Below are 27,220 nucleotides of genomic sequence, written 5' to 3' on the forward strand. Positions count from 1 at the left end.
TACTAATCAAAACTTTTATTTTATAAAAGCTACTTGCTAGATGGGCATTATACCTTATTAAACAACAAATATGTGATATGCAATTATACATTTAAAATAAGGGAAGACAATCGATATCTTGATGTATAAGAAGACAAATTTCAGGAGACAAATCTGTCCAACATAACTGAAAGGATCTGGACGTTATTACTTAAAAATTGCTGAATTAGAAAAGGTATTAGTGTTTAACAGATGTTTCCGCTGATGGAAAAATAAATCTTAAAAAAAAAACCCCAGTCTTCAAAAACATATTGATTTACAAGGCCAAAATATCTCCTACTTTCAATTATTATATACCATGGTCCATATTAAATGGAAATAAAATGTTAAATTACATTAATATGCAAAAAAAGGAATTCAGTTGCTCAGGTACTATATATAACTTCATATCTTTAAATCTACTCCCAGAATTATAAAAAAATAATTTATCAACTGCTACTTAAAGTTATTAATAGTAAAAAGTAATATCACTGGATGTATCATTTTTTCCCCTATTGCTTTTATCACTATAGTATAATATGGAACTTCTAATCCAGTATGTTTTGTCTCAGTATTCAAGCTCATAAGTACCTTAAAAAAATAGTTCTAGGTATCAAGTTGGTTTAAGGCTCAGTAAACAGTAATCAAACAAATGTCTTAAAATAGATTTTTTTCCTCATAAAGAGAATAAGATAGCCAAGGTTTGTTTTTTCTTTTGTAAGCTTGCTTCAATATTACTGTTTTGTCCAATTTTTTCTAGATAAAAAGCCAACAAGATAAAAGGATGGTGAGTGGCCTCCAATCATTGTTATAGATTTGTTTGTATTTGTTTAAGCCAAAAACCTTTATAAATAGTTTTATTCTGGCAGCATATTAGATAAATTCTCAAAAGTTCACATTTTCTTCAAAAAATTTTAACTGGCGAGCCTTCACACTGTAAGTCACATACTTTTCACCCATATGCTCCTGCAAATGTACCTATTTGGGAAACATAAAAAAAAAAAATCAGTATACAGTAGAAAAAATATTTCTATAGTCTTAAAAGGGGTATTCTAAGCACAATACCAAGGTGGAAACCTTATGGGAGAATACATAGCTATAGTTATGTTTACATAAAAATGTAAAACATCAAGATATCAAAAAATAAAGTCATAAGAAATACAAGATACAAGGACATTGTACATTAACAAAAGGATCAATACAGCAGGAAGATATAATAATTATAAGCAATTGTGTACCTAATAACAGATGATCAAAATATATGATGCCAAACTTCACAGAATTAAAGGAAAAAGTAGTTCTACAAATAATAGTTGGAAACTTCAATACACACTCTCAGTAATGGACAGGACAACCAGACAGAAGATAAGAAAACAGAAGACTTGAAAAATGAAAAAACAAACTAGATGTGACATATAAGAAACATTCTACCCAATAATAATAGGATACACATTCTTCTCAAGTGCACAAGAAACATTTTCCAGTAGAGACATATATAGTAGGCCACAAATTATGTCTCAATAGATTAAAAAAACAGATATACATACAAAGTACCTTCTCTGACCAAAACAGGATGAAGTTAGAAACCCATAACAGAAGGAAACTAGAAAACTCACTCATTTATGGAAATTAAACAACACACTCCAGTGCACCAAAAGAAAAAAAAATCACAAAGGAAACTTAAGATATTTAGAGACAAATAAAAATGAGCATATACCAAAACTTATGAGATGCACCAAAAGCAGTGCTAAGGGAGTAATTTATAGCTGTAAATGCTTATGTTAAAAAAGAAAAAAGATTTCAAGTTAACGACCTAACTTTATAACCTAAAGTAGTAGAAAAAGAACAAATTAAACCTAAAACTAGCCAAAGGAAGGAAATAATAAAGATTAGAGCTGAGAACGATATAACAGAGAACAGAAAATTAGAGAAAAATCAAAACAAAAAGTTGGTTCTCAGAAGATGAACAAAATTGACAAACCTTTAACTATACTAAGGGGAAAAAAACAAGACTCAAATTATTAAAATCTGAAATGGATTTGGGATATTACCACCACTCTAATGAAAAGAAATGAAAAGGATTCTAAGGGAATACTATGAACAACTGTACACCAACAAGTTGCATAATCTAGATAAAATGGACAAATTCCAAGAAACATAAAACCTATCGAAACTGAATCACGAAGAAATAGAAAATATGAATATACCGTAACTAGCAAGGAAACTGAACCAGTAATCTAAATCTGCTAACAAGGAAAGGTGCTAGAACTTTGCTGCTGAATTCTGCCAAACATGTGGACAGGAACTATTTTCAGTCCTCAAATTCTTCTGAGAGTTAAGGAGGAGGGAACACTTTCTGGCTCATTCATGAGGCCAGCATTGCCCTGGTGCTAGGGCCAGACAGGGGGACTATAGGAAAAGAAAAATATAAATGTATATCCCTTATGACCATAGATGCAAAAATCTTCAACAAAATACTAGATGATTAAGATGTTCATGAGAGATACTGGTTTTATGTTTCTTTCTAAGTGTCCTTGTTGGGTTTTGACATCACAGTTTTGGTTTTCTGGAGAACTGGAAAATGTCCCTTCTTTTTCTGTTTTCTAAAGAATTTGTGTAGGACTTGTGTTATTTCTTCCTTAGATGATTGGAAGAATTCACCAGCAAAGCCATCGGGGCCTGAAGTTTTCTTTACAGGCGAGTTTTACTGTTTCTAGATGCTACGTTTAGGCTTTGTATCAAGGCTTAGTTAAATTCATAGACACAGATGTTAAAAAGGTGGATCCCAGGAGCTGGCAGGAAGGGAAAATGGGGAGTTCCTGCTTAACTGGTACAGAGTTTCAGTTTTGCAAAATGAAAGAAGTTCTAGAAATGGATGGGTAATGTTTGCACAATTATGTAAAACATACTTAAGGCCATTGAGTTCAGTTCAGTCCCTCAGTCGTGTCTGACTCTTTGCGACCCCATGGACTGCAGCAGTGAACCAAATACTTAAAAATGGTTAAAATGCTAAATTTTAAGTTACATGTATTTTACTATAATTAAAAAACCAGCATGTGTATAAAACACTGTTGAACCTATAAAATAGAGAAATGTAACATATTTATGGAAATTAAACAACAGACTCCTAAACAACCAACCTTATAGAAATAAAAAAGATTTAAAAGGATTTCTATTAATAATTGCCAATTATGGATAATTTAGTTGCAATGGACAAATTCCTAGAAAGACACAAATTTTAGAAACAGAAGAACAATCTGAATATAATAAGGCATTGAATTCACTAACAAAAAACTTCTCACAAAGAAAAGCCCAAGGACTTCCCTGGTGGTCCAGTAGTTAAGACTCCATCCACAATGCCAATGCAAGGTGTGAGGGTTCGATCCCTGGTTGGGGAACTAAGATCCCACATGCTGTGCAAGATGGCCAAAAGATTTACACACACACACACACACACACACACACACACACACACGTGACTAAACACTAAACACATTATGTGTTTAGTCACTCAGTCGTGTCAGACTCTTTGCGACCCCATAGACTGTAGCCCACCAGGCTCCTCTTGGAATTCTCCTCCATGGAAATTCTCCAGGCAAGAATACTGGAGTGGGTTGCCATGCCCTCCTCTAGGGGATCTTCCCAACCCAGGGATCAAACCCAGGTTTCCCGCACTGCAGGCAGATTCTTTACCATCTGAGCCACCTGGGAAGCCCATATATATATTCATATATATAAGAAAAGCCCAGGCCCAGATCCCAGATACTTTCATTGGTGAATTCTATCACAAACATTTCAAAAAGAATTAATACCAGTTCTTCACTAATTCTCCCCCCAAAAGATGAGGGAACACTCTCCAACTCATTCTGAGGCGAGTGTTGCCCTGATAACAAAACCAATAAAAAATATCACAAGGAAAGAAAACTGAAGACCAAGATCAGTATCATGTGAACACCAACACAAAAACGCTCAACAAAATACTAGAAACATGACTCCAGCAACATCTAAGAAGCAGTGTAGACCATGACCAAGTGGGATTTATCTCAGGAATATAAGGATGGTTTAACATCCCAAAACAAATTAATGTAACACACCACATTAAAAAAAAAACCAAAAACCACAAACACGATCACCTAAATAGAAAACATTTGACAAACCTAACATCTTTTCATGATAAAAACACTCAGCAAACCAGAAATAGAAGGGATCTTCACCCCAAAAATATAAAATAAAGAACATAGAGAATAAAACAAAATTAAATTAAAATAAAATCCTTAAAAAAAAGGGGGACCTTCTTCAACCTGAAAAAGAATATCTAAAAACTGATAGTGAACATCATAATTAATAAAGACTGCTGCATCTAAGATCAGAAACAAGATAAGGATGTTTACTCTCACCACTTCTATTCAACATTGTACTGGAGGTTCTAGCCAGGGCAATATGATTCAGCAATTTCCACCCCTAGGAAGATACCCAAGAAAAATGAAAACATATGTCCACACAAAAACTTGTACACAGATGTTCGTAACATTATTCATAATAGCCAATAAGTGGAAACAATCTAACTGTCCATCACGGGTGAACAGATAAACAAATGTGGCACAGCCATGTTCAGCCATATAAAAGAATGAGTTTTCCATGTGCTACAACATGGATGAATCTTGAAAACATATGCTAAATGAAAGAAATCAATCACAAAAGACCACATAGCTTTTTACAATTCTACTTAAATGAAGTGTCCAGAATAGGCAAATCTACAGAGAGAAATAATTGTGGTTGTTTAGAGGTGACCGGCCTAGAAGACAATGGGGAATGACTATCAGTGGGTACAGGGGCTCTTCTGGGAGTAATTAAATGTTCTAACATTGATTGTGGTGGTAAATGGGTAAAATGCATGGTATGTTAATTATAATCCAAAGACCAGCAAAAAAATTCCATAACATAAGCAGCTGACACAGCTAAAGTTTGGACACTCACCTCTCTTTCCAATTCATCCTCCTCTTCCAAAATATCATACACCTGCTCTAAAAGCTGAATCCCCAGGCCCCGAATTACATCAGCTCTTAAGACTTCAACTATTCTTCTGATTTTTTCAGAACCTGGCATGACAGCTAAAAAGCAACAACAACAAAAGGGAAAAATAAACTTTCACCACTTCAACAAGAACACAATGATTTTTTAAAAAAATCTTGTCATGTTAAGATTCTTTTCACTTTGACAAGAGTTTGGTTTAATGACTTCATGTATTTTTCTTAACTGAACTTATGCTTCATATCTCATTACCATCTCCTAAAACTAAAAACTGCAATTGTCTAATTTGAAGAAAATCCACATGAAAAATTCCAAACATGTATTTATTTACATTTATTGTTAAAAATAAAATTTCATGCAACTTTTCAGGAATGCAACTATTACATAAAATAAGATATATTTTTATGGACATATTCAAAGAAAATAATTTTTTTAAAAATTTGCAAACATTAGATCCTTAGTTTGATATATTTCTCCAGTAAACATATGCTCTCCAGTTTGGTGTAAAACAATAAACTGACCACCTGAAGGTAGCTCTTTAAAATGGAGTTCCTCTGCCTCTTCTGTAACTTTCCCATGAAGTATTAGCGTGTCCCGATACTTCCGATGAAGTTTAAATTCTGACACTGGATCTGGTACTAGGAGATCTTCATAGCTCTCTTTAGAGTCCAACTTCAGAGTCTGAGTCATCAATTGTACCAAGTCAGTCATTTCATTTGTATGACCTTTACTGGGAAGAAAATTTAAAAAAAAACTGCTTCATGATAATTTTTCACTGAAAATTAAGAAGTTTGGCTTCCCAATGAACAAGTAAGTTCTTACAGACAGACCCCTTTACAAATAAGTATAAACTCTGGACAAAATACAAAAATTAACTATGAGGGAAATGGAGAATGTATAAAATTTACAAACAGATTCTGGAGGGGAGTTAATACTTTTAGCCTAAGGACAGGCCATAGGGAGCTAAAGTACAAAAGAAAACCCAGTCTTTCTTACCTGCAGAACCACATACCAGAGTTCAAGACACCACGGCCACTAGAACGTGAATAAGGATTCTTGGAAAGGACAGAGCCAGAAAGAGAAGGCCCCAGTTTCTGTGTATAAATTCTGCCCAACTATTTCTAAGTACTTTAACTACATACAAGCACAAAGCTCAAGAATATTTAAAGAAATATAAAAATATCAGCACCGAATGGGATAAAATGAACAATGTCTGGAATCGAGTCAAGAATACCAGATATGCAAAGCAGGAAAACAGCACACAATTGTGAAGAAAAAAAATCAGTTAAAAGAAACAGATCCAAAAGTGACACAAGTGACAATTAGTAAACAAAGGACATTAAAGAGGTTATTAAAAACGTATTCCACATGACCAACATAGAGGAAGCATTAGCATGTTAAGGAAAGGCAATGAAGATATAAATAAGACCCAAACTGAACTACAAATGATAAGTACAATGTGTTGAATACATCGGATGGGATTAACAAATTAGACACTGCAGAAGAAAAGATGAGTAAACTTAAAGAGAAAGCAACAGAATCTATAAAAAATGGAGCAGATGGGAATTCCTGGCAGTCCAGTGGTCAGGACACTGCTTTCACTGCCAGGGGCGCAGGTTCAATCCCTGGCCAGGGAACTTAGATCCCACAAGCCAACAGCATGACCAAAAAAAAAGGGGGTGGGGGGGCGGTACGGGGGACAGAGAAAAAAAGCCTAAAAATAAAATGAACATCATCAGTGAGCTGTGGGATAACTTTCAGTTCCGTTCAGTTCAGTTGCTCAGTCGTGTCTGCCTCTTTGTGACCCCAAGGACTGCAGCATGCGAGGCCTCCCTGTCCATCGCCAACTCTAGTATACATGCAGGATCCTCAGGAGGGGGTCCAAAAAAATATTTGAAGAAATAATGGCCAAACCGATGAAAATAATGGCCAAATTGATAAAAACTAAACCCACGGATCTAAAAAGACATTTTATAAGAACTCTGAATGAAAATCAGATGTGTTCACTGAAAGAGAACTTTAGTCCCAGCATATACCAAAAACCATTTACAACATTATTAACGACGGTACTATAGGTCTGAATGCTGTTATAAATGTACATTTAAAATGAATTTACAAACAAATGGGACTTAAGCAAACTTATAAGCTTTTGCACAGCAAAGGAAACCATAAAAAAAGAAGAAAAGATAACCTACAGATTGGGGGGAAATATTTGCAAACAATGTGACCAACAAGGGATTAATTTCCAAAATACATAAAGAGCTCATACAATTCAATAACAACAACAACAACAACAAAACCCAATAGAAAAATGGGTAGAAGACCAAAATAGACATTTCTTTAAAGAAGGGATACAGATGGTCAACAGGCATATGAAGAGATGTTCATCATTGCTAATTACTACCGAAACACAAATCAAAACTGTGATACCACCTAACACCAGTCAGAATGGCCATCATTAAAAAGTCTACATACAGTAAATGTTGGAGAGGGTGTAGAGAAAAGGGAACTCTTAAACCATTGGTAGGAACGTAAACTGGGACAGGCACTGTGGAAAATGGTATGGAGGTTCCTCAACAAACTAAAAATAGAGTTGCCATATGATCCAACAATCCCACTCCTAGGCATATACCTAGACAAAACTCTATTTCAAAAAGATACATGTACCCTTATGTTCAGAGCAGCACTGTTTACAATAGCCAAGGCATGGAAACAATCTAGAAGTCCACTGAGAGATGAACAGAAAAAGAAGATGTGAGATAGTTGCTGAGCCATTAAAAAGAATGAAATAATGCCATCTGAAGCAATATAAATGGCTTATCATACTAAGTGAAGTAAGTCAAAAGAGAAAGACAAATACATATGATATCACTTACTTGTGAAACCTAAACTATGACACAAATGACCATACCTATGAAAGAGAAACAGACTCAAAGACAGAGAGAACAGACTTGTGGTTGCCACAGGGGCAGGCGGTGTGGGAGGGAAGGACTAGGGACTTGAGATTAGCAGATGTAAACTATTATATATAGGATGGATATTTAGGAAGGATTACTACTGTCTAGCACAGGAAACTATAGTCTATTCCTGTGGTAAACCATAGTGGGAAAGAATATGAAAAAGAATATACATATGTATAACTGAGTGACTTTGCTGTACGTCAGAAATTAACAGAATATTGTAAATTAACTATACATCAATAAAAAATGTTTTAGTTAAAAATAAAATGAATTCAAATAGAACCAATTTATGAAGGGAGATAAAAAGATAAGAACTTACCCTTCCCTGGAATCCCCATCTGATTTATCAGTTGAACTTGTAGAAGAACTTAACTCATCCTCTGAGAGACAATGGGTGAGTTTTCTTTCCTATTAATGTTTGGAAAAACAAAATTTCACATGACAACACAACCAGAATGTAATACATGAAACAGTCTTAGATGCAATGTCTAGACACAATGTGCACCTAGGTTCAATAACAGTAGACTACTGGACATAAAAATTGAAGTTACTTTACCAAATCATGTCCTAGTTCACCCATGAAGTTCATAAGCGAACCCTAAAGAACATCAAGGTGAAGTTTTATAAGTTCCTGGAAAATCTCAGCTATGAAAAAACTTCCTTTTCAGAGGAGAGGGGACAAACAATTCTGGTGTTTCAACTTCTAAGCAGAGGGCTGGTACCATAAGGAATGTTAGTAATTTAAACAAGACAGAATGCCACTTAAATTAAAAGTAACCTCAGTTTGCTCACATATGAGACTCTTTGTTAAATGCTTAAAAGGATTACCAGATATAATTATACACAAATGTTACAACTTTGGAAAATAGAGAGGACTATCTTAATTAATGAAACAACTAAATCATAGACTATTGTTAAAGGAAAAAAAATCATTAAAGGACAGGAAGTTTCCTTTTTTAAAAAAAATTATATGCTCCTAGAAATAATGTCAAAAACTGGAATACAGAATATTGAATAATTGTTCTCAGGGTATGAAGTATCACACAGAAAAGTGAATGTGGGTTGAACACCTTGCAATTACACATTCTGCCACCAGATGGTGCTCCTATATCATCCCTGGGCCAAAAACTAAGGTATTTCAACACAAACGGGAAACAAAGGAAGAATCAGCTAGCGAGACTAAAATCTGGCCAGGTCGTTTGGTATATTAACACAGCAGTATAGGCAAAGTGTTGCCAAGTAGAAGCCATTTGGAAGTATTATTTAAAAGACTACCTAAGAAAAAAAATAAAAAAATTAAAGACTACCTAAGAAAGATATTAACTAGGCTGCCAGGTGTTTACAAGAGTGCCTGAAAAATTCAAACCCTTAATGAAGCAAAATGAATTATTTTAATTACAACTGATCAGTTTTTTTCCTTATTAGAGGAAGTGTGAAAGATGTAACTTAAGTAGCACTGTTCCAGAAATAGAACTGGCACATATGAGGTTTACCATATTAGGCTTGCCAGATGTAGACATGTCCACCTTTTCCCTTGGGCCTATGTAATGTACCTGAGCATCACTGCAGTCGGAAGATGACCTTCGAGCAGGGCTGAGGTGGCCTTCCTGTGGTTTCGCTGGTCCCACTGGACCCAGAGCAGCTCTCCTCACTGTAGGGCCTGAAAAAGTGACCACCCCCAGCAGTTCTTTGTGGTGGACTGGCCTCAACAAGAGAGCGCTTTGTACTGGGGTATGGAAGACACCCCAGCAAGGGCCAGCCTAAAGGAACTCAGACAGCATATTCATCATCATTCTGGTGCTGGGGACACCTCAGCTCAAATCTCAGCTCCAGGTCTACGAATGCCGTGACCTTGGACAAGTTACTTAACCCCTCTGACCCTCAGTCTCCTCAGCTGAAAAATATGAAATGAGATAATGCCCTCAAAATGCCTACCATAATGCTTGAGACACTGTCAGCATTCAATAAATGGAAACTGCTAGAATATGTTGTCTTTAGCTAACAGTAACAGGAATGATCGCAGCCCTCAGCCCAGGGCAGCACCATTCTCCTGGCTTCCTCTCTCTGTTCCTGAGAAGAGAGCACTTCTTTGACCAACAGGCTCTAAACATGAAAACAAATTAAACTCTTGCTTGATTGCTTTCCTGTCTGAAATTTCCCAGGCGTTACTGCCATTCAAAGCCCTCTTGCTCTCTTTTTAGTATCCTTCTTCCTTTTAATAACACAAGTTCCAGATCCAATACTATGCTCATTTTTTAAAAGGTTTGACAAGGAAATTTCAAAAATTCTTCTGAATTGGTTTCCCAAATGGATTACTGATACTGGAAATCCCTAACACCTCACAATCAGTCCAGTGCTATGTCTGTGAGCCACACCAACAGCCTCCAATAGATGAAGGAAACAGAATAACTTTACCTGAGGGTAAGATCTCTTCCTGTGACTGCTTCAGTCGCCTCCTCTCTCTTGCTGATAATGGTCTGTCCTTTTAAAGAAAGTTAGAGTTACTCCCATTCCTACTCACTATTCTTTTTCCTTGTTTTGGGCCATGCCATACAGCATGCAGGATCTAAGTTTCCCTGAACAGAAATCAAACCTGCATGCCCTGCATTGGACACATGGAGTCTTAACCACTGGACCACCAGGGAAGTTTTCCCTATTCACTCTTCTTATAAAACCTACAATATATGACATATCATCCAGCACTACAGGAAAAGGCACAGCACAAACCTTTAAGGAGTGTCCCTTTTTTTCACTTTTAAAAAATAAGTCATATAGGTACGTATCTTTGGCTGTGATGGGCCTTCGTTGCTGTGGGGGCTCTTCTCTAGCTGCAGGGAGTGGGGGCTACTCTCTAGTGTGTTACGCAGGCTTCTCACTGCAGAGCCTTCTCTCGTTGCAGAGCACAGGTTCTAGGGCCCACAGGCTTCGACTGTTGTGGCACAGAGGCGCACGGGCTTCAGTAGTTGTGGCACACAGGCTTAGCTGCCCCATGGCACGTGGAATCTTCCCGGACCAGGGATCGAATCCATGTCCCCCACATTGGCAGGCTGATTCTTAACCACTGAACTACTTCCGTGAAGGGAAGTCTGGAGTGTCCATTTGAAACTAGTTCACATCAGGGTTACAACTACTTGCTAGGATGATCAGAGCCCTCATTTCTAGGAAGAACTCATTTGTCTAAGGGGAAATGAGAATTCTGCTTTCCTACACTCAGAATCCACTTGGTCTCCTTAATTAACTAGAAGTGACCAGCTCTGGAATGATAGAATCTGTCCAGTTCAATCAAAGCTTCTGTTGAGAATCACAAATTTGCACTTTCCAGTATGTGGCAAAAAGCAGACCTAAGATGTTTTAATATAAAATCCCACAATATAAGCAGGGTTTTTACAACCAAAAAGCTTTATAATAAGGTTTTTTTAAAAAATCCAACATATACTCTCACAAACCTTTGATGATGCTATCTCACTGCCCCTCGAACTGTTCACAGATCCAGTGACCACTCTACTTTGGTTTTCAGCATCTTTTTGTGTTGATGTGTATTCCACTTTTCCAACAGTGGGAAGAGAAGGCAAAAGGCAAGGTGGAGTCTCTTTGAACTTAAATAATTAGCAAAGAGGGAGAGATTATAAATTTCATATATTATCCACCTGCAAAGGTCCCCCAAATACATTTATGTATTTGTCAGTGATTCCCTCTCAGAACTTAAAACATTGAATTTTGGGGGGAAAGAAACTCAGCCAAAAGTGAATGACCACTTAAGAAACTATATAGAGAGGGTGCCTGTGAAAGTTACTTTCAGACATGAGAGGGTGACATGATCTTATGCAGAAGTTGAGGGAGAAACTATTCATTAACATGACATAGGAGGAATCAGAGACTTATCTTTGTCGGCCTGTTTCTTTAACTCTCAAAATGAACTGTTCACCCTTGCTGGAGAAGGTAAAATTCTTACTTTGCTTCCAACTCACTGACATTTAATAATTAATACTTGGCATTTCTACCTTTCTCCATATGTTCCTCAGATTCTGTATGTACCTTTTTGGCACATCATTCTAAATAGAAATGGAGCTTCCTAAAATCTGTTTCACAAGCAGCAGCACAGTGACTCATTCCAAAGAGATCTCTGCTGACCTGTCCCTTTTCCCCACTGTGCTCAGCAGGTTCTCTTTTCTTCTGCCGCCGCTGTCGAGACTGGGAAGGTTCAGACCCAGAGCTGTGTGGCTGTAAAGCTGGGTGGATTCTACCCTGTTTTCCTGTAACACATTCACCAGCAACTTGATCCTTAAAAATAGGAAAATGAAATAAACAAACAAACAAAAAACGAAAGTAGAATAGTGAAACAGTCTTTTGAACTCCTAAATGGCCAAACCCTCCATATCTATTTTTAAAATTAAAAATGAAAGCAGGAACTGTCTTTCTCAAAATGAATGCTTATTTTCAGTGTTGATAGGCAAAGACAAAATGTTGGCATCAGTTATCTCTGTATTCTGGGTTTTCTTCTCTTTTCCCAAATAAAAATAATTTTTTCAGTTAAATTACTCAGATTGTTATAACCTGAAACTTCTGATGTTCAATTTAGTTTTTAAAAAATCTTTTTATAACTTTTAATAGGTTTTCTATTCAGGAAACTAACAAATGTTTTTAATATACACATACTTCCCAAGTAAACATTAGTTATGTGGATGTCCTCTGTAAACACCAGGAAAACACCATGAATTTGGATTTAGATGGAGTCACGTCTCCCTGAACCTCTGTTTCCTCATCTACAAATGGGTACAATGCTTCACACTGATCATGTGAATATTGGAGGATTACAGAAGACTGGGCACTATAGTACTTAAGACCATATCTAGCACATATTAGATGCTCAGAAATTAGGAGCAATTTCTAGCAGTAGTAAAGATAAATTAACTTTTAAATTATAAAGATCACCAAGGACTTGGTATTTTATTTGGATAGCTGGTTTGAGAAACCAAACATTAAAATAAAATAGCTTCTTAACATTAATTTTTAACTATCAGAATATCTAAGTTTTCAAGAAGATAGACACTGGTAATCAAATGTCATTTAATCAACACATTTTAATCAAAAAGCCCACTCTGTGGTAAATTTTAGAAAGAAAAAGGAACAATGTGATATGCTAGCTAAATATGTGTTAGTTGCTCAGTTGGGTCTGACTCTTAGTGACCCTATGGACTGTAGACCACCAGGCTCCTCTGTCCATGGAATTCTCTGGGCAAGAATACTGGAGTGGGTAGTCATTCACTTCTCCAGGTGATCTTCCCAACCTAGGGATCAAACCACGGTTTCCTGCATTGCATTCTTTACCGTTTGAGCCAACAGGGCCCAGATAATAAAAAATGAGTAATTTAATTCTTAAAAGTGAAATAAATGTTTCTCTGCTAGTATTAAGTGTAGAATATTTAAAGCTTACACATACAAGAATAACTTCAAGCCAATTAAGGAGTTTTTCCATGAAATCCAATTGGTCTTGAAAAAAAGTCTTCCACTGTTATCAACAACAATACAATAATAAGAACAACAAAAAAGAAATGCCAGACATGAAATTCTATCAAACAAAACAAAAAAACCCTGGCCTCTAAAGCCTGATGTAAGAAATACATTTATCAGGAACAAAACAAGGATATCAGTTCTTATCACTTCTATTCAACAATGTACTAGAGGTTCTAGCCAGGGCAATTAGATAAGAAAAAAGGAAGTAAGAAATACAGATTAAAAAGGAAAAAGGAAAAAGGATCTCAATTTGTAGATGATGTGATATTGTATTCAGAAAATTCTAAGAAATACATTATTAAAAGGTTATTAAACCAATAAATGAGTTAAGCAAGGCTATAGAATAAAAATGTAATACATATAAAAATTAATATTTCTGTACCAAGCAATGTACACTATGAAAATGAAATTATGAAAATAACTCCATTTACAATAGAATCAGAATTTAACAAAAAAAGTACAAGACTGGGACTTTCCTGGTGACCCAATGGTTCAAAGTCTGCCTTGCAGTTCAGGGTTCAATCGCTAATCAGGGAACTAAGATCCCACATTCTGGCTTTCTTTCTACCCAGAGTTACCCATTCACTTGGAAGACTAAAGACAAATGATGCAGAAATAGGAAAAAAACACACTAATGGAGAATTGCAAGTACCCTATACCAGGGCAAAGAAGGGATCTAAGAATTCCTCAGGTCCTATCCTTTGGTTCTGTTACATTTAAACTCTTACATGGAAATAACAGATTTTCCTAAAAGCACAAGAACACAATCCATATCTTTGTAACTGCACTGTTCAGTCCTCTCTCTGAAACCAACACCTTGTGCATGTCACTCACCTGGTCTTTTGGTGAATTTTGGTCTTTGTTTAGGGGCTGCAGAGGCTTCATTGGGTCATTCCTTTCTCCAGTAACATGGTGAGAGGATGATGTGGGAATTCGGTCTCCAGGTAAAGCACTGGATTTACTGTTCTCCTGCAACATCTCCTTCACTTGAGAAATATTACATTTACCTTCCAGTTCATTAGAGGCATCTAGGTGTCGTGGTGGATTCTCTTGAACTAAGCCGTCATTCATTGAGTTCCTCCTCTCTGTAGGTAAGATGTCAATATTCACCCTACTGATTGTGGCTAGTGAGTCTGCAGTATTGCTTATGTCTGGTTTGTAGGTATGGTCTTTCGGACTTGTGGGTACCTTCAAGGGGCCAATGACTACAGGTTTCTCCTGGAACAAACATTTGTCTTCACCCTGAGTGAAAATATGCTTCCAAGTTATTATATACACCATATAAAAAATTTAACTCAAAATGGTGCTGCAAGTTCCTCAGAAGTTAAACATGGAATAATCATAAGGCCCAACAATCCCACTCCAAGGTATATGCCCCGAGAACTAAAAGTATGAACTCAAACAGGTATCTCTACACCAATGTTTATAGCAGCAGTATTCACAATGGCAAAAAAATGAAACAATTCAAATGGCCATTAGAAGGTGAATGATTCAATAAATATGGTGTATATGTATAATGGAATATTATAAAGTCATAGAAAGGAATGAAGTTCTGATAACATGCTACAATATGAATAATCTTTGAAAACTTGCTAAGTGGAATAAACTAGGAGCTAGACACAGAGGAAGAAATGTGTATGATTCCCATTTATAGGAGGCACCTATATAAATAGGCAAATTCAGAGACAGAAAGTAGGTTTCTGTCTGCCAGGGTTACCAGAGTCTGGGAGTAGGAGCAACAGGGAGCAACACATTACACCTTAATGGGTACAGAGTTTCTGTTTGGAATGCTGAAAGGTTTTGGAAGATGTGGTGAACGGCAGCACAACATAGTGAATGTAATTAAGACTACTGAATTGTATGCTTTAAAATGGTACAAAATGAAATTAATTGGTTAAAAATGGTATAAATGGCAAATTTTACATTACATATGCAGGAAGCACGGGTTCGATCCCTGGGTTGGGAAAATCCCCTGGAGAAGGAAATAGCAACTCACTTGAGTATTCTTGCCTGGGAAATCCCATGGACAGAGGAGCCTGGTGGGCTACAGTCCATGGGGTCACAAATAGTTGGACACAACTTAGCAACTAAACAACAAATATTTTACAATAATACGAAATTGTGAGTGAATCAATATGTAAATATATAAGAGCTAAAACTATAAAAATCCTATAAGAAAAAACAGGCATATATCTTCATGACCTTGGATTTGGCAAGGGATTCTTAGATATGAGTATGGGCAACAAAAGAAAAAAACAAATATGTTAGACTTCATCAAAATTGAAAACATTTGTGCATAAGAGGATATTATCAAGATAGCGAAAGGACAACCTACAGAATAGAAGGAAATATTTCTAAATCATATATCTGATGAGGGTCTAGTATCCATACTATAGAAAGAACTCATAGGACTCAACCATAAAAAAAAAATCCAATTAAAAAATGGGCAAAGGACTTAATAGGTATTTCTCCAAAGAAGGCTTTCAAATAGCCAAAAAGTTCTATATCATTAGTCAAGGGCAAATCAAAATGACAATAACATACCACTTCACATCCACTAGGATGGCTAGAATTGGAAAAATAGAAAATAACAAGACTTCATGAAGTTGAAGAGAAATTGGATTTCTCAGGAATTGCTGATAAAAATGTGAAATGTAACACTAAGGAAAAACAGTATGGTCATTCCTCAAAAAGTTAAACATCGGATTACCATATGACCCAGCAATTCCTTTCCTAGATATTATACCCAAAAGAATGAAAAATAGATACTCAAACAAATATTGTACACAAGTGTTCACAGCAATAGCCAAAAGATGAAAACAACCCAATATCTACCAATGAATGAATGGATAAACAAATTGTGGTATACAAATACAATGGAGTATTACTCAGACATAAAAATAAATGAAGTATCGATAGATGCTACCTGGATGACCCTCAAAAACATGCTAAGTGAATGAAGCCAGACACAAAAGTTTACATATTGTATGATTCCATTTATATGAAATATTCACAACAGGCAAACCCGTACAAACAGAAAACACACTGGTGTTTTACAGGGACTGGACAGAGGAGGGAAGGAGCAGTGACAACTTAATGGGTATGGGATTTCCTTCCGGGGTGCCAAAACAGTTTTAGAACGAGACAGAGGTGATGGCTACACAGTACTGTGAATACAATGAATGCAATTAACTGTTCACTGTAAAATGGTCAGCTTTATTTTATATAAATTTCACCTCGATTAAAAAAACCTTCTTAAAATTATTACAGCACTGACTTCACAAACATTTTATTAATAATAGGCATTTGATTACTTCCCCAGTATTCCTTCTTTACACTATAAAATTGACAGAAATCTAATGAAAATTAATCATTTCACATAGAGTAACTAGCTTAGGTAACCTATCATTTTAATAATTTCTAGAACACATATCCTTTAAAAAGAGACATACCATTACATATGTCTTGGAGCTCTCAGAAGAGTGTGGTTGAGGGGGAACTACTTCATGACTTAATTCAGCCTTTCCAGGAACCACTGCAGCCACAGGCTTGGATTTAGAGTCACCATTTTTAATATTATTTTTGGAGGTTTTTCTTTATGAGGAAGAAAGAAGAAAAAGTTATTATTAATACAATGAAGTTTAAAGGTTTCCATATATGTGAGGAAATGTGCATACATGTTACAACTCCTTTACAGAACTTCTCCTTTTTTTTTTTTCTTCTTTTCTTTTTTGGCCACACCACACAGCTTGCAAGATCTTAGTTCCCCGACAAGGGATAGAACGTGGGCCTCCTGCAGTGGACGTCTGGAATCCTAACCACTGGACTGCCAGGGAATTCCCATATAACTGCTCCTTTTATGGAGAAGAGTCTCCTAAAAACAGGGAGCATTCAACAAAACACTTGACCAGTAATCTCCAAAAACAATGAAGGTCATGAAAAACAAAGAAACTAAGAAACTGTCAGAGACCCAAGTTGACTAAAGAGAAACGAGGAGTAATATGGTATGTTGGACTGGATCCTGAAGCAAAAAGAAGGACATTAGTAGAAAAACTGGTGAAAGCCAAATAAAGTCTGTAGTTTAGTCAACAACAGGTACTGATGTTTTCTTAGTTCTGACAAATGTACCATGGTAATATAAGATGTTGATAGGGGAAACTGAGTGAGGCTTATATAGAAACACTCTGCTTTATCTCTGCAACTTTTCTGTGAACATAACATTGTTCTAAAATTTTACTTCTATGAAAAATTGCCTCACAATTAGAAATACCAGGATTATTTTCATCTTCAAGTTTCACGTTTGTAATAACACACAACTGCTTTGCCAAGTTTAAAAGTAAAAATGATTGGTATACTGAGCCTTGACTTGCAGAATAAATGTTTACAGGAATAATATCCCCAGCTGTTTTACAATGGAGCTAAACCTTTGGAGAATTCAAGGAGAGCATGAAGACCAAAGGTACAGAAGGCCAAAGGTCTGCAGGTGGTAAATAATAGGCAATGTAAATAAAAATATGACCCTCCTTTATTTCCTGGGGCCTCTCTAACTGCCTCCCAATTAGCAAGTCAAAAGGCAGAGACTGTGAAGGTCTTGTCCAGCTCTAAGTCTTAGATCCTGGAACAGCTATTTAGCGAAGGTAGGACCTGCAGGTCAAAGAATTCTATAGGAGTGAAGAAGGAACCTTATAAAAGCCCTATGAAATTTGAGTACTATTTTTTAAATGTGACTATTATGTTACACAGCATATAATGTAACAGGCTTCTTAGATGATCTGTCATTTTAATATGATTTGTAAAACATACATCCTTTTAAAGGACTCATACTCAATATGCCTCGGAACTCTCAGAGGAACCTGAAAGTGATTCCTCCAATGATTTTCCAGATTTCTGAGTTTACCAATTAAGCAAATCTCAACACTTGTTCTAATCATGCAATTCTACTTCATGTTTTTAAAAAACTCACCATAAATTCTCACACATGAAAATTATAAAAACCACCCTCTTTTATTCCATCTATTTAGCCCCAGCTATTTGCAAGGGAAATATCTTACGCCTTCGTGGCCTCCAGAAACAAGGATATTTGGCGCTTTATGTAAGGCTGTCTCAAGATGCTCCTCACAGAAGGTCTTTCTTCAGGTCTTTTGCTCAGCATAGTTCTTATCAGTTCTGCCAGCTCTGGGCTGTAATCTTTTGGCATCGGTGGCAGCTACAAAGAGAAATCAAACCACAAGGATGACTAACAGTCTTAAGAAAAGTAAAAGATGGTAGAGATTTCCCAAAGTACATTTTTTAAAATCATTATCCACAGGAACAGAAAATAACCAGCATATTAGTTTACAGGAAGCTGACCTGGCATCTTGGTTATAACAGCAAGTTGAACGATTATAAAACTTATCTTTCAAACCAGCAATTCCATTTGAGGACTGTCTCCTTTATAAACAAGAGCATGAGTTCCTAAAGATTTAGATATCCACTTCAGTGTTGTTCTTGTAGTAGTCAATGACTAGAAACAACGTAAATGGCCATCCATAGGGAACTTGGGGAATAGAGTATGGGGTGTGTGTGTGTGTGTGTGTGTGTGTGTGTGAGACATAAATGGCCATGTGTGTGTGTGTGTGAGAGAGAGACATAAATGGCCGTGTGTGTGTGTGTGTGTGTGTGTGTGTGAGAGAGAGACATAAATGGCCATGTGTGTGTGTGTGTGTGTGTGTGTGAGAGAGACATAAATGGCCGTGTGTGTGTGTGTGTGTGTGTGTGTGTGAGACATAAATGGCCATCCATAGGGTACTTGGGGAATAGAGTATGGGGTGTGTGTGTGTGTGTGTGTGTGCATGCACGCACGCACGTGCGCTCAGCCATGTCCAACTCTTTGCGACCCCACATACTGTAGCCCACCAGGCTCCTCTGTCCATGGGACTTCCCAGGCAAGAATATTGCAGTGAGTTGCCATTTCCTACTCCAGGGAATCTTCCAGATCCAGAGATTAAACCTGCGTCTCTTGCATCTCCTGCATTGGCAGGTGGATTCTTTACCACGAGTGCCACCTGGGAAGTCCCATACCCTCCTAATAAAATACCAGGTACCCTTTAAAAAAATAAAAGACTTACAGATACCAACCTGGAAAGATGTCCCTCATATGGTAAGTCAGAAAAGCAGGTTGTGTATAACAGTGTGTGTAGCCTGATTTCACTTCAGTTACTTTTTTAAACATACACACTCAGAGGAAAGTCTGTATAAAGACAGGGAAAGCCAGGAAGGCTATGCAACAAATGGTCATCAATGGTTCTCTCCAAGGAATGGAAATGGATGACAACAGAGAGGAATTTCACCCCTTTCCTTTTTGGTTAAGTAGTGGAATTATTAAGTAGTGGAAATAAAAAGCAAGTTTTACTTTTTATGTGTTTTTTTATTTTTTTTTTCAAATTAAAACATTAAATGTGTCTTGGTGTAATATTAAAATCAGTAAGTGATTCACAGCCTCAAAACTTAAAGGTGTGTGGACGCCTGACACTGCAGACAGCAACCAGTTTCATGAAATTCATATATAAAATTTGTCACTCTAGCATCTATCATACACAGTGTTTTCTGCAATTTTTAAACTAGTTGCTGGTGATTGTGATGATTATCAAAGGAACAACAAGTTCAGACAGAGCAGATTCATTGTAAATGGGGTTCATTTAAGCATAAGGTACTTAGGAGACACTACCAATAGCCTCAGGGCATCTGCACATCCTAAGGCTATAAGGCTGTGGTTTTCAAGAAGCTAATTCTTCAGAGCCACTCAGCCACCTTAAGTTAATATCAAGGAAAGATCAGTTCCTTCTCCTATAGTTCGACCTTCCCCACACATGGGACCCACCATTCTTAACTATACACCCAATTATACCTTTTACCAGTAGCTACTTTCAAAGTTAGGTTAAATTAACCTTGCTCCATATATTAAAAAAAATTAGTTCCAAAATATTCTTTACCTTTCCTTCAATAATCCGATAAACTAAAGAATTCATGTCTTTTGCATTGAAAGCATGCTTCAGGGTGGCCATTTCATAAACACAGCATCCCAGAGCCCAAACATCAGACTAGGAAAAAAAAAATTAGTAAATGGTGAAATATCAGAATGCCTTATTTACATTTTCATCTTTAAAAAAAAAAAAAAGACATTTTCCTTAAAGTAATTCACAGAGAATTCTTCTGACTTAATATTCTGATGGATTCTAAAATTATGAATACTGCCCTAGAGACACGGTGAGCTGGCAGAAACAGCCCAATCCTACCTTGTAGTTGTAGGGTTTGTTCGAAAACAATTCAGGGCTCATATAGTACGGTGTGCCAATGAGGGTGCTAGCCATGTCACAGTGGTTCTCAAGCACTCGGGCAATTCCGAGGTCACCCACTTTGATGATATTTGTTCTTGTCAGGAAGACATTTTGGGTTTTTAGATCTCGGTGGAGGATGTGTTTTTCATGTAAATACTGAAGAAAAAGAACATTGCATTCAATATAAATACACTTGTCAACTTATTTTGACTTCTTATATACCACCAACAATTGTGTGTGTAAGTTAAACAGCCTTAGTTACCCACACATCAAAACACTATTCTTTATAGTCGCTAAACAAAAGGTCTAATTTACAACTTCTCAAAGTAAGAAATTAAGTTCTATGCATTAATTGGCCCAACTTCCTTCACAATTGTTCCCTGGGGCCTTGACAGTCATACCACCTAGCATTATATGAACCCAGTTAAAAAGCATGCTTTCAAACTGCCATTGAAGGTAGAAAGACAACTTAGACAAAGTTAAATGTGCATTCCTCTCAGGCTCATGAAATCTTCAGGCTAATAACGTTTCCAACTATAACAACATCACTTTTATTTAGAAGGAAAAAACTCATATTTAAACACAGTAAATTCTGGGCAAGCCAGACTAGTCCCAGAGTGATATTTCATGAACAGTCTCACTTTTGAAAATATGTATATTAAAACACAAACATGTTTCACATTTCTACTAACTCTGCCACAGCAGAGTTAAAGCCCAAAGCCCCACAGTTTGGGCACATTAATTAGCTCAACCACCATTCAGTATGATGCAGCTGACCAACAGATAACAAACACGATCATTCTTTGCTTTTTCTCAATTAAGGGCCCTTAAAATGGATTTTGCTATAATATTTAAACGAATAGAGAACTACCTTCCCCAGCCATCAGATAAAATCCATGTCTGCTTCAATATAGTATTTACTTATTCAGAACTATTCCAATGCTAAAGCAAGACAGACTAGGTATACGTCATAAATGGAGTTTTTAAATGTCTTCTTTTTTTTCATGAATAAATCTGGGGAATCATTTCCCTAAAATGCCCCAGCCATCCTTCTGTCACCTTGGAGCAAGTGGAATGCTCTGAGTCCCGACAGTACCTGCAGAGCCATGGCGATCTGAACAAACCACTCCACCACCTGGTTCTCAGGCAGAAGCCTCCCTTTCTGCTCTTTGAGCTTTCGGTACAGATCACCTCCTTCACAGAAGCCCATGACGATGTACAGCAAACCGTCCCCACCCTCCCACGACTCCTTGTAGGTGACAATGTTGGGGTGCTTCAGCTGAGACAAGAGCTGAGCTTCCTGTTCAGCAGCTCGCCGCTCTCGGCTGGAGGCATTTCGGAGGTTCAGCTTTTTGATGACATACTGCAAAGAAAACACATGTTTTTACAATACGGAAACAAACATACAGTATTATAGATTCAAACATATTTAAGGGGTCTCCTGAGTGTCCTCAAAAACAACCTTGTGGAGACTGCCACATAGCCTATTTATTATTCACAAAGCACTAAATTGGGGAAAACATTTGTTATCATTAATGATACTCTTTACAGGTTAGACTTAGAGCAGGGTACGGGGTCACAAAAAAATTTACACTTTCCATCTGCATTTTACAATTTCATTAGTAGCTAAAAATGAGTCTACATTAATATACCACTGAATCAATCATAAAATCTGTAGTAGAGATTCTTTAACCTCTAAGTTCCTCCTACAAAGGTGCATAGAATATGACTTGAATATACATCTGTAGACAAAATGGGTCCATGGATTGCACTAGATTCTCAAAGGGATCCATGGTCCAATAAAGCTAAAAATCACTTATCCTCAACGTCCAAAATCACTTACTTAAAAATAAAAAAATCAATGTCCTTCAGCACCTAATACATTGTCCTCGATAAACTGATATACCAAAGAATTCATTATTCAACAAACACCATAAATGTGTTTTGCAAAATGTAAACTACTGGTCAAACGTGACGTGCTATTATTACTGCCAGTATCGCATCCTCAGCTCAAAAAATCCCCACTCCTCATTGCCCAATGAATAAATCTCTTATGCCTGCACTGGTGTTCCAGGCAGAGTGACCAGCACCTGAAACAAGGCAAAATAGGCAAGAGGACCTTATACTTAGGGGGACATCTCCTCCCAGTTTGTCTGGGGCAGTCACATTGTCCTGGTGTAATTATTAAAAGTGCCTCCTTTCAGCTTTCAAATTGTCCCAGTTTGTCCCAACACATTATATGCTCACCTTTTTTATAAACCACATTAAAGAATTGGTTCATTATCCTGAGGGTAATGGGATAAAGTGCAACATTAGAGGCACATTTTAGAATCATCACTGAGACTGTAATGAAAATGACGAACTGGAGAAGGGCAAGTATAATGGCAGGGAGGACAAGCCGGAGGCTATGGCCACAGCTTAACGAGAGAGAATGATGTCCTGGATGGGAAAGGTACCCCTGGAGATGAAAAGAGGTCAGCTGGCTTAGTGGACAGACAAATAAGGCGGTGGGAATGAGGGAAGGGAAAGGGGGATCCCAGGATGACTCCCAGGTGTCCAGCTTGGGCGACAGGATGGTTGGTGGTGCTACTCTCTGAAATGGAACAGGTTTGGAGGAAAGGTGATAAGCTGAGTTTTAAGAGCTCAGTGGTCTCCACATCAGATGGAGTATGGGGCCCTTCACTGAAAGAGAAATCATTTCAGTTCAGTCGCTCAGTTGTGTCCAACTCTTCGCGACCCCATGAACTACAGCACGCCAGGCTTTCCTGTGCATCACCAACTCCTGGAGCTTACTCAAACTCATGTCCATCGAGTTGGTGATGCAATCCAACCATCAAATCCTCTGTCGTCCCCTCTTCCTGCCTTCAATCTTTCCCAGCATCAGGGTCTTTTCAAATGAGTCAGTTCTTCCCATCGGGTGGCCAAAGTATTGGAGTTTCAGCTTTAGCATCAGTCCTTCCAATGAATATTCAGGATTTCCTTTAAGATGGACTGGTTGGATCTCCGTGGAGTCTAAGGGACTCTCAAGAGTCTCCTCCAACACCACAGTTCAAAAGCATCAATTCTTTGATGCTCAGCTTTCTTTATAGTCCAACTCTCACATCCATAATGACTACTGAAAAAATCATAGCCTTGACTAGACGGACCTTTGTTGGCAAAGTAATGTCTCTGCTTTTTAACATGCTGTGTAGGTTGGTCGTAACTTTTCTTCCAAAGAGTAAGCGTCTTTTAATTTCATGGCTACAATCACCATCTGCAGTGATTTTGGAGCCCCCCAAAATAAAGCCTGTCACTTTTTCCACTGTTTCCCTATCTATTTGCCATGAAGTGATGGGACCAGATGCCATGATCTTAGTTTTCTGAATGTTGAGTTTTGAGCTAACTTTTTCACTCTCCTCTTTCACTTTCATCAAGAGGCTCTTTAGTTCTTTGCTTTCTGCCATAAGGGTAGTGTCATCTGCATATCTGAGGTTATTGATATTTCTCCTGGCATTCTTGATTCCAGCCTGTGCTTCATCCAGCCTGGCATTTCTCATGACGTACTCCGCATGTAAGTTAAACAAGCAGGGTGACAATATACAGCCTTGATGTACTCCTTTACCAATTTGGAACCAGTGTGTTGTTCCATGTTCAGCTCTAACTGTTGCTTCTTGACCTGCATACAGATTACTCAGGCGGCAGGTAAGGTGGTCTGGTAGTCTCATCTCTTTAAGAATTTCCAACAGTTTTTGGTGATTCACAAGTCAAAGGCTTTGGCATAGTCAATAAAGCAGAAATAGATGTTTTTCTGAAACTCTCTTGCTTTTTTGATGATCCAGCAGATGTTGGCAATTTGATCTCTGGTTCCTCTGCCTTTTCTAAATCCAGCTTGAACATCTGGAAGTTCACAGTTCACATACTGTTGAAGCCTGGCCTGGAGAATTTTGAGAATTACTTTGCTAGCATGTGAGATGAGTGCAAATGTGCAGTAGTTTGAGCATTCTTTGTCATTGCCTTTCTTTGGGATTGGACTGAAAACTGAAATTTTCCAGTCCTGTGGCCATTGCTGAGTCATCCAAATTTGCTGGCATATTGAGTACAGGACTTTCACAGCATCATCTTTCAGGATTTGAAATAGCTCAACTGGAATTCCATCACCTCCACTAGCTTTGCTCAGAGTGATGCTTCCTAAGGCCCACTTGACTTTGCATTCCAGGATGTCTGGCTCTAGGTGAGTGATCACACCATCTTGGTTATCTGGGTTGTGAAGATCTTTTTGTATAGCTCTGTGTATTCTTGCCACCTCTGCTTAATATCTTCTGCTTCTGTTAGGTCCATACCATTTCTGTCCTTTATTGAGCCCATCTTTGCATGAAATGTTCCCTTGGTATCTCTAATTTTCTTGAAGAGATCTCTAGTCGTTCCCATTCTATAGTTTTCCTCTGTTTCTTTGCATTGATCACTGAGGAAGGCTTTAGTTCTCCTTGCTATTCTTTGGAATTCTGCATTCAAATGGGTATATCTTTCCTTTTCTGCTTTGCCTTTCACTTCTCTTCTTTTCACAGCTATTTGTAAGGCCTCCTCAGACAACCATTTTGACTTTTTGCATCAGGAGATGGCCAGAGTGAACATCAACATTTTAGGAATCAGTGAACTAAAATGAACTGGAATGGGTCAATTTAACTCAGATAACCATTACATTTACTACTGTGGGCAAGAAACCCTTAGAAGAAATGGAGTAGCCCTCATAGTCAACTAGAGTCTGAAATGCAATACTTGGATGCAATCTCAAAAACGATCCAGAATGATCTTTGTTCGTTTCCAAGGCAAACCATTCAATATCACAGTAATCCAAGCCTATGCCCTGACCACTAACGCTGAAGAAGCTGAATTTGACCAGATCTATGAAGACCTACAAGATCTCCTAGAACTAACACCCAAAACAGATGTCCTTTTCATTATAGGGGACTGTAATGCAAAAGTAGGAAGTCAAGAAATATCTGGAGTAACAAGCAAATTGGTCTTGGAGTACAAAACAAAGCCAGTCAAAGGCTAACAGAGTTTTGGCAAGAGAATGCACTGGACACAGCAAACACCCTCTTCCAACAACACAAGAGAAGATTCTACACATGGACATCATCAGATGGTCAACAGAGAAATCAAATTGATTATATTCTTTGCAGCCAAAAATGGAGAAGCTCTATATAGTCAGCAAAAACAAGACCGAGCTGATCGTGGCTCAGATCATGAACTCCTTATTGCCAAACGCAGACTAAATTAAAGAAATAGGGAAAACCACTAGACCATTCAGGTATGACCTAAATCAAACCCCCTACAATAAAGAGTGGAAGTCACAAATAGATTCAAAGTGTTAGATCTGATAGACAAGACAGCCTGAAGAACTATCGACAGAGGTTTGTGACACTGTACAGGAGGCAGGGATCAAGACCATCCCCAAGAAAAAGAAATGCAAAAAGGCAAAATGGCTGTCTGAAGAGGCCTTACAAATAGCTGCGAAAAGAAGAAAGAGGAATACTTGCCAGGAATACTTGCCTTTAGGTCCTAGGAATGGATGCTCTCACGGAACTAGAGTGGGGGGAAAGTGTGCAGATTAAGAAAGCCAACTACGACTACAAAGAGAATGCCAGGGAGTTCGGGGCGCATATGACAGGAAGGGCTGTCCTAGCCTTGATGGTCTGGGACGATTTTCCTGAGGAAATACCATCCGAGGTGCGAGGTGCGTCCCCTTCACACAAGCGGAGCTCAGCCCTTGGACGGCGCCTTCGGCGAATCCCTGTCTGCCCCCTTCCCTAGCCGGGCCCCAACTCCGCCGACCTGCCTGCCGTCCCGCCGGTGCCTCACAAGCGTCACCTCCCCGTAGCTGCCTCTGCCCACGACACGGAGGTAGCAGTAGGCTGTCAGGGGCATGATCCTGGCGCGGACCCACAGCCGGGATGCGGCGGCAGAGGCGGGCGGGGCGGCAAGCGGCGGCGGGAGACTCCGCTCATGCCCGAGAGGATGTGGTACCCGCGGCCGCTGAGGCGCCCTAGCCCGGGCGCCAGAGCTGAGGCCCGACCCACCGCGACGCCGCTGCCATAGCGATCCCAGAGGGTGCAGCCCTGCGCATGCTCTGCGGCCTGGAGGACCTACCACAGAACTGAGGCGACTAGCGGCTAGAGCGACCGCGCCAGATCTGCGCGCGCACCCTCTGCCTCAGTTCTACTGAGGAACTTCCGGGTTGCCTACAACAATAGAATCACAAAAGCTTCCTGTTAGTGAGCGTTTGTTTGCTTTAAAAGCTTTGCAGGTATTCCCTCCACAAATACATATTTACTGACTGCTTGCCCTGTGCCATGCCAAAGAAGTCCCTGCCTTCCAGAAACTCACATTCTATTAGTGGAC

General features: G+C 38.2%; 1 protein-coding gene across 3 annotated transcripts; it reads right to left on the bottom strand.

Moving 5' to 3' along the window:
• Nucleotides 1–26,975, bottom strand: NEK4 (NIMA related kinase 4). 3 transcript variants are annotated; one of them, XM_043442539.1, is made up of 15 exons: nt 26,654–26,975; nt 21,936–22,202; nt 20,798–20,995; nt 20,495–20,602; nt 18,575–18,729; nt 16,976–17,117; nt 14,358–14,765; nt 12,141–12,290; nt 11,456–11,605; nt 10,425–10,491; nt 9,563–9,669; nt 8,329–8,417; nt 5,571–5,779; nt 4,996–5,129; nt 1–996 (listed from the first exon to the last, which is right to left on the bottom strand). In XM_043442539.1, exons 1-15 carry the CDS (start codon nt 26,744–26,746, stop codon nt 904–906), a joined length of 2,370 nt encoding a protein of 789 aa, XP_043298474.1. In that variant the 5' UTR covers nt 26,747–26,975; the 3' UTR covers nt 1–903. The 3 variants fall into 3 exon arrangements, with proteins under 3 accessions (XP_043298474.1, XP_043298475.1, XP_043298476.1); XM_043442540.1 differs by having other exon boundaries at nt 5,574–5,779; nt 26,654–26,943; XM_043442541.1 differs by having other exon boundaries at nt 26,658–26,782.
• Nucleotides 26,976–27,220: the final 245 nt, after the last annotated feature.

This window comes from Cervus canadensis, chromosome 22, assembly GCF_019320065.1.
Source record: "Cervus canadensis isolate Bull #8, Minnesota chromosome 22, ASM1932006v1, whole genome shotgun sequence".
Classification (NCBI taxonomy): Eukaryota; Metazoa; Chordata; class Mammalia; order Artiodactyla; family Cervidae; genus Cervus; species Cervus canadensis.

Bases quoted from the DNA above. Each gene is read 5' to 3' on its own strand.
- NEK4 (XM_043442539.1), bottom strand. From the start codon at position 26,746: ATGCCCCTGACAGCCTACTGCTACCTCCGTGTCGTGGGCAGAGGCAGC. The intron at 17,118-18,574 runs GTAAGATATTTC...TTCCTCATAAAG, and splicing joins TTTCTGGAGGCCACGAAGGC to AAAAACCTCCAAAAATAATA. The intron at 9,670-10,424 runs GTAAAGTTATTC...TCACTTTTTCAG, and splicing joins GGAAGAGATCTTACCCTCAG to GCCCTACAGTGAGGAGAGCT.